Source organism: Camelus ferus, chromosome 1, assembly GCF_009834535.1.
Source record: "Camelus ferus isolate YT-003-E chromosome 1, BCGSAC_Cfer_1.0, whole genome shotgun sequence".
Taxonomy (NCBI): Eukaryota; Metazoa; Chordata; class Mammalia; order Artiodactyla; family Camelidae; genus Camelus; species Camelus ferus.
The window spans coordinates 56,085,968-56,104,680 of record NC_045696.1 but is presented as its reverse complement, the minus strand read 5'-3'; the positions used below and the strand labels follow the sequence as shown (position 1 = coordinate 56,104,680).

The 18,713-nt window shown below is 47.9% G+C and overlaps 1 protein-coding gene across 1 annotated transcript in view; it reads right to left on the bottom strand.

The window, feature by feature from the left end:
- NR1I2 (nuclear receptor subfamily 1 group I member 2) overlaps positions 1 to 18,713 on the bottom strand; it is a 29,657-nt gene that overhangs the window by 7,389 nt on the left and 3,555 nt on the right. Inside the window, 4 exon segments of the mRNA XM_006190480.3 lie at positions 335 to 508; positions 510 to 523; positions 1,687 to 1,820; positions 4,638 to 4,856. Of these exon segments, the coding sequence (XP_006190542.2) occupies positions 335 to 508; positions 510 to 523; positions 1,687 to 1,820; positions 4,638 to 4,669 (354 nt within the window). The 5' untranslated portion in view covers positions 4,670 to 4,856.

Genomic DNA, 18,713 nt, shown 5'->3' with positions numbered 1-18,713 from the left:
CTGAGTGCCAGCAACCCGGGGCAACTCAGCTTTCCAAAATTCCATTTACTTCTCAGACCCAGTTCCTACCTGCTGCGGAAGGAGAGAGCAGAGAGTCTCAGACCTGAGCGTGGGTCAGAATCACCTGAGGGGTCTTGTCAAAGCCCAGACTGCTGGGCCCCACCCTCAAAGTTTCAGATTCAGGAGGTCTGGGATGATCTGAGAATTTGCATGTCTAGCAAGTTCCCAGGTGATGCTGCTACTTCGTCCAGAGGCCACTCTACAAGAACCCCCAGGAAGGAGGTGGGCTTTTGAGGAGCTACAAAGGAGCTGAGCTGGTTCTGAACCCTCATACCCGGAAATTCTTGAATTGTGAGAAGTTGGTGTCAAAGGTTTTCATCTGAGCGTTCATCAGCTCCCTGATCATCATCCGCTGCTCTTCCGTCAGACCCTTGGCTCCTGGAGGCTGAGTTCTGATCTGTTCCCTCTTTTTCCTCCGGATCAATGCCCGCCTCTCCTCCACAGCCTGCATCCGACATGATCACTGCAGGGACATCACGAGCAGTCTCAAGGTGTACTCAGGGGACACGAAACCTGCCCCTTTCCAGACTCCCAAGGACTTAGCGCCCCTCTGGAGAAACACTTGGGGAAGGACGGCTGTGCTGCCTGTGACGGTGGAGTTTGCAGCAACTTTGTGGAGCAGTGGGACTTGCTCAGGCTTCAGAATCTAAAGGCACTGAGCTTGAGTGCCGGCTTGGCAGCTTTCTAGCTGTGACCTTGACAGTTTCCTTAACCTTTCTTGCCTTCAGTTTCCTTCTTGGTAATCTGGTGTGACTGTGCTCACCTCACACTGCTGTTGCAATGAGACACTTGCATGGAAAGTACCTAATACAGCTCTCAGTACATAACAGTTGTTCGATAAATACAGCTGATTACTCTTTTCTGGTGAATCAGATATCAACAAGACTCCTCAGAGTCCTCCAAGATCTCTGGGTCTCCAAGACCCAGGAGAGTTGGGGCTTCTACTTAGCAAGAAATATCAAACTTGACCACTTCTTAAGTAGCCTGGAGCCTTAGGGTCGTCCATGGATTTCTGGAGCCCACTTCTGTGTGCAGAGTGAAGCTGTAGGGGTCGGCGGGGAGGGGACAGCAGGGACAGCTGGTCTGTGGGAAAGGCTCTATCAGCATGCCCAGGGAACTTGGCCCCTGAAAAGCTGCCCAAGGTCTAGGGTCCCTCTGTGACTGGTGAAGAGAAATATGCACTGGAAGCTCCCAGCCTTTTCCCAGGCTCTTTATCTCAGAGTGCTCAGGGAACACTATTATACAAAGCTGGACAGGTGGAATGAGAACCCCTCTGTCACTGTCACACAGTTCCTCTGGAAGACACCAGGTCTGGGTGGCAAGTGGGCATGCGCTGCTCTGGAAGGTGGGCGTCATAGTATACTACGTGTCTCCAGCTTCCCGCCCCCAATTCACTCTCCCAATTTGGCTAAAACAACCAAGAAGGGAACCAAACGAATCAAGCAAGGGCAAGTGAGGGGAGAGAGGGGCACGTGGCAGCTGCCGGCAGGCCACGAGCTGAGCCCTGCCGTGTGCACATGCGCGCTGCTGCTGCTGCAGGCCTGCACGCGCGCTCGTACACAGCCGGCGGGGTTCCCTCCTTGGCCCCCTGCACACCGCCCACCCGGGCACGCATCCGCTGCTCACTCTCCTTCCTCATGCCGCTCTCCAGGCACTTGCGCAGGCGACAGGCCTGGCACTGCCTCCGGGTCTTCCGCGTGATCTCGCAGGTGCCCTTCCGGAAGAGGCACCGGGGCCGAGCGTTGCGTTTCATGGCCCTCCTGTGAGAGGACAGAGAGCAAAAGGTAGGCGACGTGGGGCACCTGGCTCCCCAGGCCACGCGTCTGTCTCCCTGTCCCTTCCCGACACGGACACCAGTCACAGCCTCTGTGGGCCCTGCCTTTGCCTCTGACCTCGGTTGGGTTCACAGGAAAAGTACCAGTAGGGGCTCATAAAGCTTCCTTCTGTCCGTGCTGGGCTTCCCCAGAGGCCCGGGAGTCGCTAGGGGCGGAAACCTCGCCTGCAACTTTCACTCAAGAGCTGTCCACAGCGCCTGCGCCAGAGCCCTCTCTGGGCTGCTTCAGCTCCAGGCCCGGCCCAGCTCCTGTGCCCTGTCCCCTCCCTCCTCGTCCCCAGGCACCCCAGGAGGACCGGGCCATGTTTCCTGAGGGTGGCCTCTTCCTGGATTTCTCCTTCCTGGAAGAGATAGCTGGAGGAAACCAGGGCCCATCAATGCGGCCATAAGAAGCCCCTTGCCTTCCCCAGTCCCCATTCTAGACTGGGGGACCAGGGGCAGCGAGAGGAATGGGTAGACCATGGGAAACTCTCTACCTCATTGGACAGAGGTTTTCCCGTTGGAAAAGTGGATTCTCCTGATTGACGGAGGGGAACAGAGAGGTTCAGAGCAGTGTAATAGTGGAGTGAGCAGCAGGCAGTGCACCCACGCGTCCCTGCATAGCTGCGCCAGGAGGGAGACAATGGAGTGGGAGCCTTTTAGAGACCCCAGCACACCCACCCTCTCCGGCAGCCCAAGCATCTTGAACTTCTGCCCGGTCAGTGTGGCCCTAACTTTATCCCCTCCTTTCACAGCTAAGAAGAAAGGAACAAATTCTTCCTCGGCTCTGGCCTCTGGTTCTGGTCCAGCAGTGTGGAAAATGAAGAACGGACAGGCGTGGCTGCAGAGTGGGCCCTGAGGGCTGAACCGGGAGGCCTGAGATCTTGGGCCAGCAACCCGCCCAGGGGCATGTTTCACAGATGCCACCCCTACCACCTGCTGGCTTGGGTAAGAGACCCCTGACCTTACCCGAGAGCCCACCCAGAATGGGTAGGAGGGAAGGGACCCATGTTCATAAGCACAGGCTGTGGATCAGATGTGGGCTGCAGACTGTGCTGAGCTTTGCAAATTTAGTTCTTGAAGCCTACAAAATTCATCATGTCATCTGCCTGGCACAGATGAGGAAACTGAGTTTTTGAGAAGCCAGATCGCTCCCTGTCCTCTAAGTAGATGTCAAGCAGAAATCTGAGTCCAGGTCCACCTGATACCAGCATCCAAGCTCTGACCACTACAGTGTATGCTACCTCCCTTGGGGCATCCCAGGGCAGCACCTGAATGGCCCCACACCCTAGGGCAGTCGACATGGAGGCTGCCGGCAGAATCCAGGGCTGGCTCAGATGTACATCCTCCTCCATGCGGCCGTGTTGGCCTAAGCCCGCTTGGGGCTCCATCTGAGCTCTTTGCTAGTGGCCAGTTCGGGAGTAGGCTGGGGCCCAGTTCCAGCCCATGTGAAGTAAGGGGGTCTTCTGAGAAAGGTTCCCTTGTTCTGAGAGAGAGGAGGAGAGGGGCCTCTCTGTTCCTCAGTGAACCATGAGGGTCCTGCCTGAGCCCCTGGCACTTTGCTGCCCCCAAGGGAGCAGTCCAGGTCAACACCCTCTGATGACAGAAGAGAAGAAAGTACTAACAGCTGAGCTCACCAACCCCTCGAAGCACTCAGACGTCTAGATATGCATGGTGACGTGTTTTCCTAACGGTGAAACACTTTGAGTGGAGGGTTGTTGCTTGGAGCTGAGTGCAGGCCGGCACCGCTGCTGTGTCTGGCCTCTGTCAAGACCCACAGACAAGGACATTCACTTCCCCCTGGAACATGGGAGCCTTTGGACCTGCCTGGGCTCACCTAGCCCCTGGGACCTGAGAATGCCTGAAACTTGACCATGTCAGCCCTGAAGCCAGGACTTCTTCACTCTGGGGGACGCTGGCCTGCTGCAGGGCCTCCCTGGGCTGGTCCAGGCCTGGACGGCCCCCCACCCATGGGTTCTGCCCCCCACCCAGCTGATTGGCAGCCTGGCTTTGGTGGAACTGCAGAGTGGGCCTTGGCACCAGGGTCCGTTTCTATTTAAATATCTAACCAGCAGGAAGAACTCTGCAGAGGCCAAGTTAGGCTGGCAGTCCCGGGGTCCCAAGTGTGCCCTGCAGTGGGAGCTGGCCTCTGCACACCTAGCCCTCCTGGAGGGCAGACCGAGAGCCCCCGCCCTCCCTGGCTGGCTTCTTTCCTGCTTGGTCTAAGCCTGTTTGAGCCTGTTGAGCTTTGTTTTTTCTCTTTCTTCAGCTGGACAGTGTGAGCCTTCTGTGTGTGCCTGCCTTGCTGTGGGATGGGACTTTTTAGTCCTTAATTTTTTGGATCTCTCTGTTCCTAGGTGAGCTGGTTTGTCATATTCTTCACTTATTTTATGCCTTTCTTTACTTAACACCAGTCCGTAAGAGTGATTTGAACATTTGCATTTTGGATTTTCAAATTCTTTCCTCTTTTACTGACTCATTTGCTATTTTATTCAAAACACAAGGAGAAACAAAGAAATATCTTAATGGGAAGGGACCTTTCCCAACAGAATGAGAAGACAAAAGATGAAGGTTTCCTCTCAGATATAAATGGTTCTCCTGAGACTAATTAGGAGGCCTTTGGACAGGTCACCAGCCCACACTCTGAACCTGGGAAGTCAGGTTAAACAGAGGCCCTGAGATGGTGCCCAGTGGGCTACTGGCAGAACCCCAGTTAGATGTGACCCAGGGTGTCAGATGGGTGAAAGTTGACTGGTAACTCTACCTGAAAAAGCCCTTGCATCCTTCACATGTCATGACATTGAAGTGATATCCAGTGGCCTTGTCCCCACATACACGGCAGCTCTGGGGACCCTCCTCTCCCCCATCTGTATTGACGGTGGAATTTCCAGAAGCGGAGTCTGCTTCTTCACGGTGCACAAGGTCAGCATGGTGCCAGCTTTCTCCAGCTCTCACCTCCAGCTTTGCTTCTGAGCCTCTTGGACTGGAAGTGAAAACACCACAGGGAGTGAGAGGGCTGGGCAGGGATGTGCTGAGGCCGTCACCCCGTGTGTCACTCGCATGCAGTTCTGTGGCTCAAGAGCTGACTTCTTATGAAAGAAACGGAGGTAGAAGACGAGAGTTGCTATAAAAAGAGACGTAACCGTGACATTTTTATACACAGTAGTAGGGCCCTGGAATAAAACACGTGAATAAGAACATGGTGGGGATGGGGGAGAAAGGTGAGAGGAAGAAATGAGAAGGAGAAAGAAAAAACCATCTGGATTGGACCACAGACGTCATACTTACATGGACTGAGATTAGAAGGCCATGAGCTGATCAAAGACCTGAACAGGGAGCCGCTCATGGGACAGGACACTTGTTCAAGATGGCTTCTGGAATTGGAAAGACCCCAGGGGATGGCCCCTCAGGTGTGTTGTGGTGCAGGTTCCCAGAGAGAGCTGGAAAGGCTGGGCAGAAAGAGGGTTTTCAACTGAGTAACTAAGCAGATGAGAAGGAGAGGAGTCAGGCTTACGTTGCAGGGAGAAAATAGCCAGGCAGGTCCCAGTCGAGCTGGAGTGTAAGTGAGTAATCAGAGGGCTGGTACCCATTAATAGAGCTGTGCTCAAGGTGTCCTCCCCAGGCAGCTTTCATCTTTCTTTTCTTTCTTTTTTTTTTTTTTTAGTTTTTTTTCTTTTGGTGGGGGAGGTAATTGGGTTTTTATTGCAACTTTCATCTTGAATTCTGTTTCGAATGGGCACTGAGGACGGTGAGTAGAAATTGGAAGCTATCCTATTTACTACTCTTCACAGAAGTCTCTCTAGGTCACCCCACCACAGATAATGTTGTTTTTGTCTAAGTCAAAAAAATTTTTTTCAGTAAAATGTTAACACTTGAATTACTGTTTCCAACATCATGACAGATGAGAACTGACAGTCACCTTTAAGGATGAATTAAAATTAACCTGTCCCTTGACCCAGGAGCGCCAGAAAACTACAAATAAAATAGGCTGACTGGAAACTAGGACTGACTGTGTGGGAATCTCCCTCGATTTTTCACATTATAATCCTGACCTCACACAGGATTGCAGAAAGAATGCATACTTTGAGTGTTGACAAAAGCCACAAAGAATTTGATTTAAAGTGATCTTGGGTTGATAGTGCTCTCAGACACTCACAGAAGCAGAGGTTAGTCCTCCTCTCCTCACTTTCCACCTAGACACAAAGAATCACACAAGTAATTTTCAAGAAATATGAGAAAACCCCCACAAATCATGAATCAAAGATGAACATGGCACCATGAGCAAAAGCCAGCAAAACAACTTACAGCAGAATGAGACATGCAAAGACCCCTGAATTATCAAACACAGAATGTATTTAAATAAATAGTAGAAGAGGTTGAACATATAAGGAAAGAGCAAAATACTATAAAATTGCCCAAGCAGATTTGCAAACTGAATAAAATTGACCATAAAATCCTAACAAACAATAACTATATAAGCCAATAATAACAGTGTCTCGGGCGTTACAGCAAAACATAACTAAAATATGCAAAAACATAAGTTAGAAGATGGATGATCATGGTAAAAAATTTCTAAGGTTCTGTACTGAGGGAGGAAAGATTATAATTAATAAAATATGCTTGTTAAGATTTCTAGGTAACCCTAAAATTCCAAAAAAAAGGATGCATGACTTAGAAGCAAATAGGAAAGAAAAAAAGTTGAAGAAGAAGGAAAAAATCCAACTAGGGAGATAAAAAGAGATTGAAAAGATGAGACAAATAGAAAGTGTAAGTTGAGATGGTGGGAAAGAGCAGAAATATTGGTAATTAAGGGTAAATACAGTTGACCCTTGAACAAAACAGGTTTGAACTGAGCACATTCACTTATACACAGATTTTTTTTTCAATAAAAATATTGGAAAAATTTTTGGATATTTGGGCAATTTGAAAAAACTCTCAGATGAACTGCATAGCCTAGAAATATTTTAAAAATTAAGAAAAAAATTAGTTATGTCATGAGCCCATAAAATATATGTAGATACTAGCCTATCCTTACATAGGCATAATGTAAGTGATGTGTCATATAAATAATGTGTAGTTTTCTTACTGTTTTATAACATTACTTATGTTACTGTACAATAGGCCTGTCCCGTAATTGGAAAACTGGGTATCAACCTATCACAGGTAAGTGTTTTTTTAAAATGTAACAATGTTTCCAGTACTGTATTATGAATATGATTGTAATATATATGCCATAAAAATTTTATGACCATTCATTAGTATATAGGCTAGACCATGTGAAGCCCTCACACTAGACTACCATAAAGCAATCGTATTGCTGCTGCTTTGTTATCAATCCATGAATCATTATACCTGTAAATAAATAGGAACTTCTTTTGCACATTATCTTTTCATTTTTGATGTCTAGCGTTAGTAACACGTATAGCGTCTGCAGTCTTTTGTATCATATGAGACAATTCTGATGTAGGTACTGACAGACGATTCATCTTGCAAACAGGTAATGTCAACCTCTGGTATCAGTAAACACAGCACAGTACTGAAAACATATTTTCTCCTCCTTATGATTTTCTTAATAACATTTTCTTTTCTCTAGCTTACTTTATTGTAAGAATAATACATGTAATATACAACATATATGTTAATCAACTGTTACCAGTAAGGCATCTGGTCAACAGTGGGCTCTTAGTAGTTAACTTTGTGGGGAGGGCGTCAAAAGTTATACATGAATTTCCCACTGCGCGGGTGGGTGCCACTAACACTGTGTTGTTCAAGAGTCAACTGTATAGTAAATGTTCTTGTTAAAAGACAGAGACAGATGCATTCAGCTGCTAGCTGGGGCAATCTGTGTTTCAGGACGAGTGTTAGCAAATAAGGGATGGTCATGGATGTTAACTAGACTCACAGTGATGATCGTTTCACAACATGTACAATATCGAATATTACATTGTACATCTGAAACTAACATTATATGTCAATTATACCTTGATAAACATAAATAAATACTTTTAAAGGGATGGGGCAGAAAGATACTAAAATGGTAACTAACAACTATTGAAATTCAGTGTGTTAGGTCCTCTGCAAAAGAAAGCTCACTTACTCATGATGATGATGATCACAGTGTTTGTCACTTCACTTAACAAGCCTGTGTTGAGCATCTACCGCACACCAGATGCTCTGTTATGTTGGTCCTTTTCCAGGTTCTACAAAAGCTGAAGGTCACTCTTTTGGCAGAAATCCAGGATGTGCTATGAAACCCTCACTGCTCACAGACACAAAAAGTGTGCCCAAATCAAAGAGCCTTGCAGGAAGGGAAAATTTTACATGTGAGACACTGGAGGAGACCAACCTTCCTTAATTTTCAGCTTCATTCAGGAGCCATTAGGAATAGTAGACTCCAGGGCTGTGGGGACAGTAGCCGGGATTCCATACATAAATGATCAACTTTGGACAATTGAGGATAGTAAGGTGGCTGCTCCCTCAGTGATTGGCATCAATGCCATTCCCCAGCTGGAAAGTGACAATTACAATATGATGCATAACTCACTAGGAGCTCAGTAAATGCCACACACCAGGAGGATGAATGTCTCCGAGGGCACAGAGGAGAGACATTTACTTAAACTATGTCTGATTAATACTGATACAATCCCCAGTTCCGTAATGAGGAGGTGTTAGAATGAATGCCAGGACCTCACTCTGGAGCATCTGTATAACTTTGGCTTTGGCCCAAGTTAAATAAGCAGACTCTGGTTCATTCCGCAGCTCATTCTCCCAGGTTCTCACCCTATTGCATCCCCTCCCAGGATGAATCACAGATGGTCTGTGACTTGCTTTACCCAGTCAAACGTGGGGAAACAACACTGTGCAGGTTCTGGCCCCTAAGCCGTAAGGAGGCCTGGTTGCTTCTGCTTTTGCTGTTTGGGGAGCCTAGATCACTATGTGAGAAAGTTTGGCTACCCTGCTGCCATGCAGTGAGGCCCTGGGGAGAGGGAGAGCCCTGGGATGCGCCCAGCTGCCCCAGCCTTCCAGCTGTCCCTGCCAGGCTCCAGATGAGTGAGCTAGCGCTCTTGGACCTCCCAGCCCAGTTGAGTGTCCAGCCCATGCCCTGTGGAGCAGAAGGACTCCCAGCTGAGCACTGTCAACCCACAGGATCAGGACAGAAGATCAAGTGGTGGTTGGTTTAATTAGTAAGTTTGGGGGAGGTATGTTACATGGCAAGAGATCATGGAAACAGAAGGCCTGGAGTTGTGTCAGATAGAGACGTGAACTGGGGTGGGTGGGTGCCAGTGGACACCCATAGGCTCCATCCTCTTCCACTCTTCTGTTAGTTTCCCTTACAGAATGATGCCCGTGGGCAGGAAATGACAGCAACTAGCACGGCACGTGCCAGCCACATCTCTCTCGTGTGAATTTAATAAGACCAGTTAGAGGTGTAGTTTCAACTGCACCATCCAGCTGTGTTTGCTCTGAGGTTTGCGCCTGCTCCTCACTACTTGGGCGTCTGTAAGATCCAGCCAGCAGAGGGTTGACAGGACCACCTCTTGTATTCCATGAAAGTGAAATACTTCTGCAGCAAGGCCGTTGTGAAAATAATTAATTGTAAAATCCAGTATCTAGCTGTATACCAAAGATGGGGTAAATTCTCAGCAAGGAAGAGCCATCAATCGATGAATGAATAAATTAATGAATTTGGTGTTCATCTGTGACTGGGGCTTGCTGCCCTGAGCACACATGTCCTCAGCCCCTCTCTGGGCCGGGGGATTAATTAGGAGATTAGCTAGTAGAAGGTGAAGCCAGAGTTTGAACCCAGGTCAGTCTAACCCCAAAACATGTGTTCTTAACTCAACATTGCAGGTGCATCCCTCACGAAACTTGCCTCTGAGTGGGCGAACCATTTACTAAACCTCCTTCGTTTCTGCGCAGACGTGCTCCTAGGCAGTTCGCATCAGACAGAGCCCTCCATGCCGTGGGGTTCCTCTGAGGGGGCTCTCTATTCTTGGGCAGAAATTGACTCCCCACGGTCCCCAGTTCTGGTTCTAGCACAGGGGACCAAGGCACTTTGCCATGACTCCGGCCCCGTTCAGAGGCATTCTGTCCCACACCCTTGGACTTCTCATGGCCAGAGGAGCACGTGTCCGTCCACTGGCTCTTGACCAGCTCCGGGGAGGCTCCGTCTGTGTTCCACATCCTTCACTTTCTAAGCGGAGGCTCGTGTGAACAGACGGCTGAATGGCTGAAAGGACCTGCAGCTTTGGGGGCTGACGCTGCCTGTTTTCTGCAGATTCAGTGGTTCTCAAGAAGCCTTTGTATTTAGGTCACTGTTCGTGTTAGGGCCTTTTTCTTGTGTATCTCACCAGCCAGGGCCTTTTACTAAGCCCTTCAAATACCAGCATAGGCGAGGGACCTTTGGAGAGCTTTGGGGATGGGCTGCACATTCTGGATGGTTCCCCAGCGTGCTACCTGAGAAATCGTGGACGTTGCTGAAGGCTCAGTCCTGGGTACGTGCAGCAGTGGCCTGACCAGGCAGATGTTAAGGTGTGCAGTTACTTCATTTGCTAAGGGCCCCGAATACCCTATTAAATGAGGGAGAAGGAGGTCTTCCATGAATGACTACATACATGGGTCTGCATATGGGAATGATTCATTGTGACCAGAGCCCAGCTGTCCCACAGTCACCTGGAGGTCAGAGGACTTTGGATGTTCCCTGGGGCTGGAGATGGGGCAGGTATTGTCCTGCTCTCGTCATCCCGAGGGCCTGGTCCTGGTGACCTTTGACTCATTCTCTCTCCTCACTAACTCCTTGGCGCTCCGGATTCTTATGAATAAAATGGAATGTGCTGGAAGAAGTCAGCATGGCCTTTGGCATGAAAAGGAAGAGGAGAGTGAGCTATGCGGGGGTGTTGCCACAGGCTGCTCTGGTGGGGAGAGGAGTGAAGGAGGAACTGGAGAGACATGTGCCACTCAGAAGCCAGCCCAGAGGGAACCCCTGGAGCGGGGAGAGCATGCAGCTCAGGGAGACACGTTTGACTCTGGGGAGAAAGAAAGGAAGGAGAGTGGTGCATCCTGAGACGAAACAGTGAGGGGGGACATTCTAAAGAAAACATGGATTGTTTCTGCTGGAGAAAGAGCAAGCATCTTCAGGAGGAAGAGGAGAGGAACGGGGCTGGGAGGCAGGGGAGAGAGGAGACTAGCACAGGACTCATGGGTGAAAAGGAGAGCAAGGAGAGGGCTGCCGGGCAGCCTGGAGGACGGGAACTAGACGGAGCCCAAGGGTGAGCTGGGACCAGGAGGAGGAGGCTGGGTTCCAGGAGGCTCACACAAGGGCAGAGCTGTTAAGAGGTGCTGCATGAGGACTCACAGCAATTTCAGGTTCTGAAATTACGCTGAATGAGACCCTGCTTCAGGACCTGGGATTCCCTGATTGTCAGGGGACTAGGCTGCGAGAGGCAGCACACTCAATGTGAATGGATAAACGACCTGAGATGGCACAGTGATACAGGATGGATGGCTGATCTTGTCTCCAAACTAGAGAAACACCAGAAAGATGTGTGATGATGCTCGCTCCTCTGCTGCAGAAGGAACGTGGGAAAGGCAAGGACTGGAAGGAAGGTGCTGGGAAGACTCTGCCTTAGGGGAAAGTAGGAGGGTGGATGGTGATCAACTAGTAACCTTTGGAGTCAAATATTTAGAGATAGTGTGGGCAGTGCTTTGGCAGCATCAGGGCCAACAGGCCAGGAGTCAGGTATTGATGTGGGAAGTGGTTGTCTTTATGTGCGAGAAAGAAGAAAACGCCAGTCAGGAGGGCCCCCCCCCCCCCAGGTGCTGCCTCTTAGGTTGTGCAAGTTTAGCAGAGATGTGGAGCAGGGGAGAAAATTCTCACTAGCGCAGGAAACGCTAATGCTGGAAGGGAGGCAAGAGCGAAGCCCTGGTCAGGGTGATGGGATGTAGCTGAGAGATACAGAGAGCGAGTGCTAAGGAAGTGAGGATGGGGGCCTGTTGTTCAGAAACAGTCCAGAGCAGAGTGAAAGACGTTCAAGACAAAGGGAGGGACACGGCGGCAGAGGGCAGGCAGCGCTGGGAGGTGAAGAGGGCATATTAACTGCGGCCAGAGAGAAACCGCTGGGGATGGGTGTTTTTCATAAGGTAGCGCGAGAACAGCAGAGAGGCCGCCAGTGACTGCTGAGGCCTGAAAAGAATCCCAGAGGGGAAAGCAGACACGCTGCAGTGTCTTGGCCATTAATCAGGGAGCAAGAGCTGCCTGCGTGAACCCAGGAGAATCATGGCACTTGCCAAAGCAGATTTATGACGTTCCCAGTGAAACGGTTCAGGGCTCATGCCTCAGCAAGGGACCCCAGCCTCACCCCTGCCCTTGTCTGTCGTTCTGCGCATCCCTTAGGGCAGGTCTAGGTTCTGCATTTGCTCGGGAAAGTGACCCTCCAGGGGCACAGACAGGAGGAGGGTCACTGTGAGACACAGGTCGGCTCCACTTCCCACTCCCTGGCTCCCCTGCTGGCCCGGGAGCCCGTGGGTCACCCACCTCGGCCAGCAGCAGACTCCCCTGCTGGCCGCGGGAGAGAGTTCAAGTTCTCAGTTGAATCAATGGGCAAGCAGAAGTGCCCTTTGTCAGCTTATGTGGGGTCTGGGGCTTATACAATTAGGGGAGTCGTTTCTGTGGCAAAGAATTCAAAGTAGCAAACATATAATTAGGTACCAAAGAAAATATGTATTTGTGAGAAAGACTGAGGAGAGAAATCACAATAAATTACAACTATTAAAAAGGACAAGTAGCACACATCACAAACTCCCGAAAAATAAGGTAGCATTTCAGTAAATTAATTGCCTGACACACCTCTGGAATATCCTTGATTGTCTCTTTGTGGAAGACAGAATAACAGCACCCCCAAAACATCCCAATCCTAATCTCCAGAACACGTGACTGTTTCCTTACATGGCAAAAGGGTCCTTGCAGCTGTGGTTAAGGCTACAGACCATGAGCTGCGGAAATGAGCCAGAGTTACCCAAGTGGACTCAATCTAGGTAATGTGAGTTCTTAAAAAAATGTTCCTGGTTTGTTCCAAGAAAGAGATACAATGATGGAAAAGGGGTCAGATGCTGTGTTGCTGGCTTTGAAGAGGGAGGAAGAGCCCAGGAGCCAAAGAACCTGGGCGGCATCTAGAAGCTGGAAAAGGCAAAGATTCTCCCCAGAGCCTGCCTGAAGGAACCAGCCTGGCGGACACCTTGATTTTAGTCCAGTGGTACTGATTTTGGACTTCGGACATCCAGAACTGTGAGTAATACATTATGTTTTGTTTAAGCCACCAAGTTTTTGGTATTATTACAGCAGCAATAGAAAGTGACTTATACTCCTCATAAAATAATGATTTCATAGCGTCATTTTTTAATATAAACAACAGAAAGATAATGAAGTCTTTCCCCTAGAATTGCTGATCAAAATTTGCTTTTGATTATGATCATGGAGAAAAGTTTCATCTTCACAAGTATGTTGAACATTGTTGTCAACTTAAGAAAACCTCTATCAAGATTTTTATTTTTTGTTTAAGCCTTCTTATTTGGAAGGATTTTCCACAGATTAAGTTCTGGCTGCACACATTTCAAACCTCGGCTGCCTCCTTTAGCCTGGGCTGGACACCACAGGTGTGGTAACACGGGCCCCGCGCATTCCTGGCGGACGGTGGGCGAGCAGGCAGACTGGGGTGACCCCGGAAGCGTGTCCACGCTGGGAGGCCAGCAGTGACTCAGCTCTGCCCGTGACTGCAGCCCAGCGCCCAGACCGAATGTGCCCCCGCTGCACGGCACCCAGCCCGACCCTGACTGTGCACACGGCTGTTCCACCACCGATGGCTTCAGGAGGGAAAATATGATCAGTGAGTAGAAACCGTCTAAAACAATTGTGGTTAAATGTCTTGGAAATATTACAAAAGCAAATGACGTGGGGAGGAGCACGTGTGAGTGAGGCCCAGACACCTGAGTTCCTTCTGCACTGCTCCTGTTTTGCCTATAAAACTACACTGATGTATGCATGAGCCATACATATATATAACTTGTAAAACTACACACATATATGTATAAAACACACACACACACACACACACACACACACACAACCGAAAAGCCAAGCCACAGAGCCCACTGCAGCCTCCAGGGGACCTTACATCTCAGACCAGTGGACAGAGCCTTTACTGCCCTGTCTCCTCTGTGTCACGTGTCGATGCTGATGTCTGGCCCAAACTCCCGGATCAAAGAGGCTAAACAAGAAGTCCTCGGGGTGGCTCATTTTGTAGATTGGGTTGGGTGGGACTGCTTGTGGTCCACCCCGCCTGCCTCCCTGCCGCACTGTTAACCCTCCATCTTGCTTGAGTGGCAAAGACGGAGGCTCACTCTTCCTTTGGCAGCTGTGAAGCTGGGAATGGGGAGGGAGTGGGCTTTGGCTGGAAGAGAATGTGTTGGCAGCAAGGTGGGAGGTAAGGTGAGAGGTGGGATTTTGAAAAGCACAGAGACTGAGGAAAGCTTTTGATAGAAAAAGGGATGCCTCTCCCCTCCCCTCCCGTCAAAAGAAGACAGGATGTGTCAGATAAAATGCCAACATTTGTGAGGCAATTACACAAACGGTGTCACATGAGCGCGTGTGTGTGCGTGTTCGCAGCCTCCCAGCTCTGTCCTTGTGAAGGAGACTCATACACTCGCCCTGCCCGACCTTGCTGGAGGAGGACGCTCGGTAGGCCTGTCTCCCACAGCTGCCCTCAGAGGGGGTCCTGGTTGGACCAGGTCCAGGCACCAGAACAAAGGGTCCATGGGCTTCCCGGGGCTTGGGAGGGATGGTGTAATTGCTCTCTCCCAGGGACTAGGGGTCCGCTGACCCATTCAGATCCTCTCCTAGTGAATCCAAATGTCAGGTATACAGACAGGGCCAAATTAAAGGGCCCGCTGGCTGGGCTGCTGCCTAGGGAGCCAATATATCCAAAGGGCACTAAAACATTATTGGAATAAATCAGTACTGAGGTAAACCAGAAATTCTTTCCTTTCCTACCAAAGTAGTCATCACCCTGAGGAGGAGATTTACAACACTCCTTAACGACGCAGACCAGCCCCTGTGGAGTGATCGGGGCCCCCATATGCCTGTACACAGGGCCGTTCCAGCCAACCACCTGAGGACAACCCTGAACAACGTACTGAAATTGGCAGGCAGAACCAGAAACATAATGTGCGGTGTAGGGCTGTCTGCAGGGAATGAGTGGATTCTAATTATCTAAACACTTTTGCTTTCCAAGTTGTCTGTTTGGAAAATTGCACAGAATAAATGACTTATTTGACTACAAAATACACGATACACATTTTGTATGAAAAGAACATCACTTGCCAACAGTCACGTGAAGATGTTCAGCATCACTAAGCACTAGGGACATGCAAATCAAACACAAGGAGACTGTGCTTCACACCCATTACGATGGCTGCTGTCACAAAAACAGAAAACAACAAGTGATGGCAAGGATGTGGAGAAATTAGACCCTTTGTGTATTGCCGGGGGGAAAATACAATGATGCAGCCACTATGGAAAACAGGATGGAGGTTCCTCAAAAAATTTAAAATGGAATTGCTATATGGTCCAGCAATTCCAATTCTGGATTGAAAGCAGGGTCTCAAAGAGATATGTGCACACCCATGTTCACACCAGTGTTATTCACAACAGTCAAAAGTTGGAAGCAACCAAACTGTCCATCAACAGATAAATGGATAAACAAAATGCAGCATATACATACAATGAAATATTTTCAGCCTTGAAAAGGAAGGTAATTTTAACACAGGCTACAACATGGATGAAACTTGAGGACATTATGCTAAGTGAAATAAGCCAGCCACAAAAGGATAAATACTATCTGATTTCACTAACAAGTAGTCAGAGACACAGAAAATAGAATGGTGGCCATGTACAGCATGGTGACTGTAGTTAATAATACAGTATTATTTATTTGAAAGTTACTGAGAGCAGCTCTGAAGCATTCTTATCACACACAGAGTTAACCATGTTCACTTTGTGAAGTAATGGATGTGTTATCTTGATCTTGGTAATCATTTTACAATGTATATGTATGTCAAATCATCACATTGTACACTTTAAATATGTACAATTATATTTGCAACTGTTTTTTTTCAATAAAGTTAAAAATAAGTAGAATGGTGGTGGCCAGGGGCTGGGGGTAGAGGGGAAGAATGAGTCATTTGATGAGTACAGAGTTTCAGTTTTACAAGATGAAAAAGGTCTGGAGAGCAATTTCACAACAATATAAACATACTTAACATTACTGAACTGTATACTTAAGTGGTTAAGATGGTACATGTTATGTTACGTGTATTGTATACACACAAAAATCACGTGTCCTTAAACAGATGTTGATCAAATATTTAGAACATTAAAGGAGAAGCCAAAATATTAGACCGACATGAGTGCCCACACATCTCAGCCCTGCCTGGTCCGGGAGGTGCTGACACAGAGAGGAGGCTGGTCCGGAAGCCGAGAGGAGCTGTGAGGAGGCAGAAGCTACCAGGCAAAGAAGTAGAAAGCAAAGTGGCAACAGTGGTTGAAAGCACTACAATGAGGAGTAAAAAGATAACCAGGGCAATTGAGCTGCATTTGATCCTAAATGACCTTAGTTTTTGAACCACATTTGAGTCTCTGTGAGGCCTGGGTCTGCCTCCAACTCTCCACACCTGCTTCAGAAACCCCACGGCTTCAGTTAACCCTGAGCACGTGTTTGTGATCTAGAATGGAGATTTAATGTGCATACAGATCACCTGCGGAGCCTGTTAACATGCAGATTCCAAGCCCTGGGTCTGGGATGGGCCTGAGTGCTTCCTGCATTTCCCACCAGCTCCCGGCGGTGCTGGTCGGCTTCAGAGCAGCAAGGACCTACGAAATCACCAACCACCCAGACAGAAAACCAGCAGGACACCAAAAGGATGCGATGGAGAAATGACCGAGCGGCAGGCAGAGGTTACGGTAAGAAAAAACATCTTTAGCGTTCTAGAAAATAGAGGCAGTGATCAAACACACGGGAAATGGCTGGCATCAAAGTTGTTTTAAAGTCAGTATACATTTGGGGGTGAGACAGCGCCTTCCCAGAAAAAAGGTGTGGGGAAGAGATGCAGATACATTTAATCTTCAAATGAGTCAAATCAAAAGGCTTTTGAACCAGGCTGCTGAGATTACAGGGAGGAAAGAGTGGGCAACTTGGAGTTGAAGCAACAGTAAGTCTAAGTGAAAGGGGAAAATGGTAGAAAAATCATCGTCTTAGGAATGGAAACTATTGGAAACAGTGGGATTATTTTATATATTTTATGATGTGTCTTATCTGTGTATATTTAATATGTATATCTTACAATATGTATATATCCACACACACACGTGTGTGTGTGGCCAGAGAGTAAAGAGGGAAAAAAAGCAGGTAAAAGGAAATTATATAAGAATCGAATTTCTAAGACGTTAATGGTGAAGCTTATAAAACTGTTGGACTGCTTTGTTCAATGAAGGGAGCAGTCTGGTAAACATATTAACTCACATCACAGAGGTTTTGTTGTTTACAAAATGATTTCAAAATCATCTTCGCATGTGGAGGTGCTGTGAGGTGGGCGGAGCAGGGCTTGTCCCCAGTTGAGCCGGGCGGGCAGGACATACTGTTCCTTTAACAACTGAGGAAACTGGGGCTTCCAGGTGTGTCCAAGGCCACACAGGAAGTAAGGGATAGAACTTTTTTTCTTTCCCCTTTGTTCTGATTCTTTCTATAGTGCAAATAGATATACTATCTAAGTTAAATTTTTGTCACAAAACTTATGAGGATAAAATTTTTTTTTAAATGAATCAAATATTCTGAACAAAAGTCTCCCCTTCCTTGACCCTGGCATGGGACTAACACCCAGAGAAAACTCAGCAAGAGTCACGTTGTGTTAATTTAAATATAAGAGGTCAGTTGCTATCTTCGGGGGGGGGGCAATAAATGAAATTTGACCTTTGTGCTTTCGAGATGCAGTCATCAAAGAGGTCAGAGGGTTCATTCCTAGACATGGGTCAGCCCAAGTCAAAAGTACACCTTGTCTGCTCTTCCAATATTTAACAAGGTGCAATGACCTCTGATTTAATTACCTGTCTCTTATACACATGTGAAGTTGGTTCTATAATGTTGCCTATAGTTTTATAGTTTGCGTCTTTGGAATTTATGGAGACCCAGGAGAATTGTTTCATACTATTTGAGGGAGTTGGCTATGTCTCTTTATCTTAATTTTCAGTTGGGTATTTAGCTGGTTATCTCAATGTTTCACAGATGTTGAGGAGGTATGGCAGGTGGAAGAGCAGGTATCGGATGGTAGAAAATTCTTCCCAATCCCCTTCAAATCACACCTCTTAGAAGGCCCCTGTGTGCAAGAAGAGTCCCCCACAAACTCCTTTGTCATTCCCAGGTTGTGACCAGTGTACAACCCCAGCCCCAAAGAATCCTGTGGAGGTGTCTCCAAGAAATATGTGTTCATAGTATGAAATAACAATGGTTTAAAATCACGAACATGACAAGAATACCTAAGACATCTAAATGTGAATGGTTCCCCTAGAATTGTGCAGAATTGTGAATTATACATACACAATTGTATACATCAGCCCTGAGACTATCCTCTGTCTTTGCTATAATTTAGCGTTGTGCTGGAAGGCCAAGAAAGGGCAATAAGACCAAAAAAAAGGCAGTGTGAAATTGAAAGGAAGGAGCAAAGCCCTTGTTATACATATACAATATGGTGTCTGCCAACAAATCCCAAAGGAATCAAGAGATTCGAGTGAGGT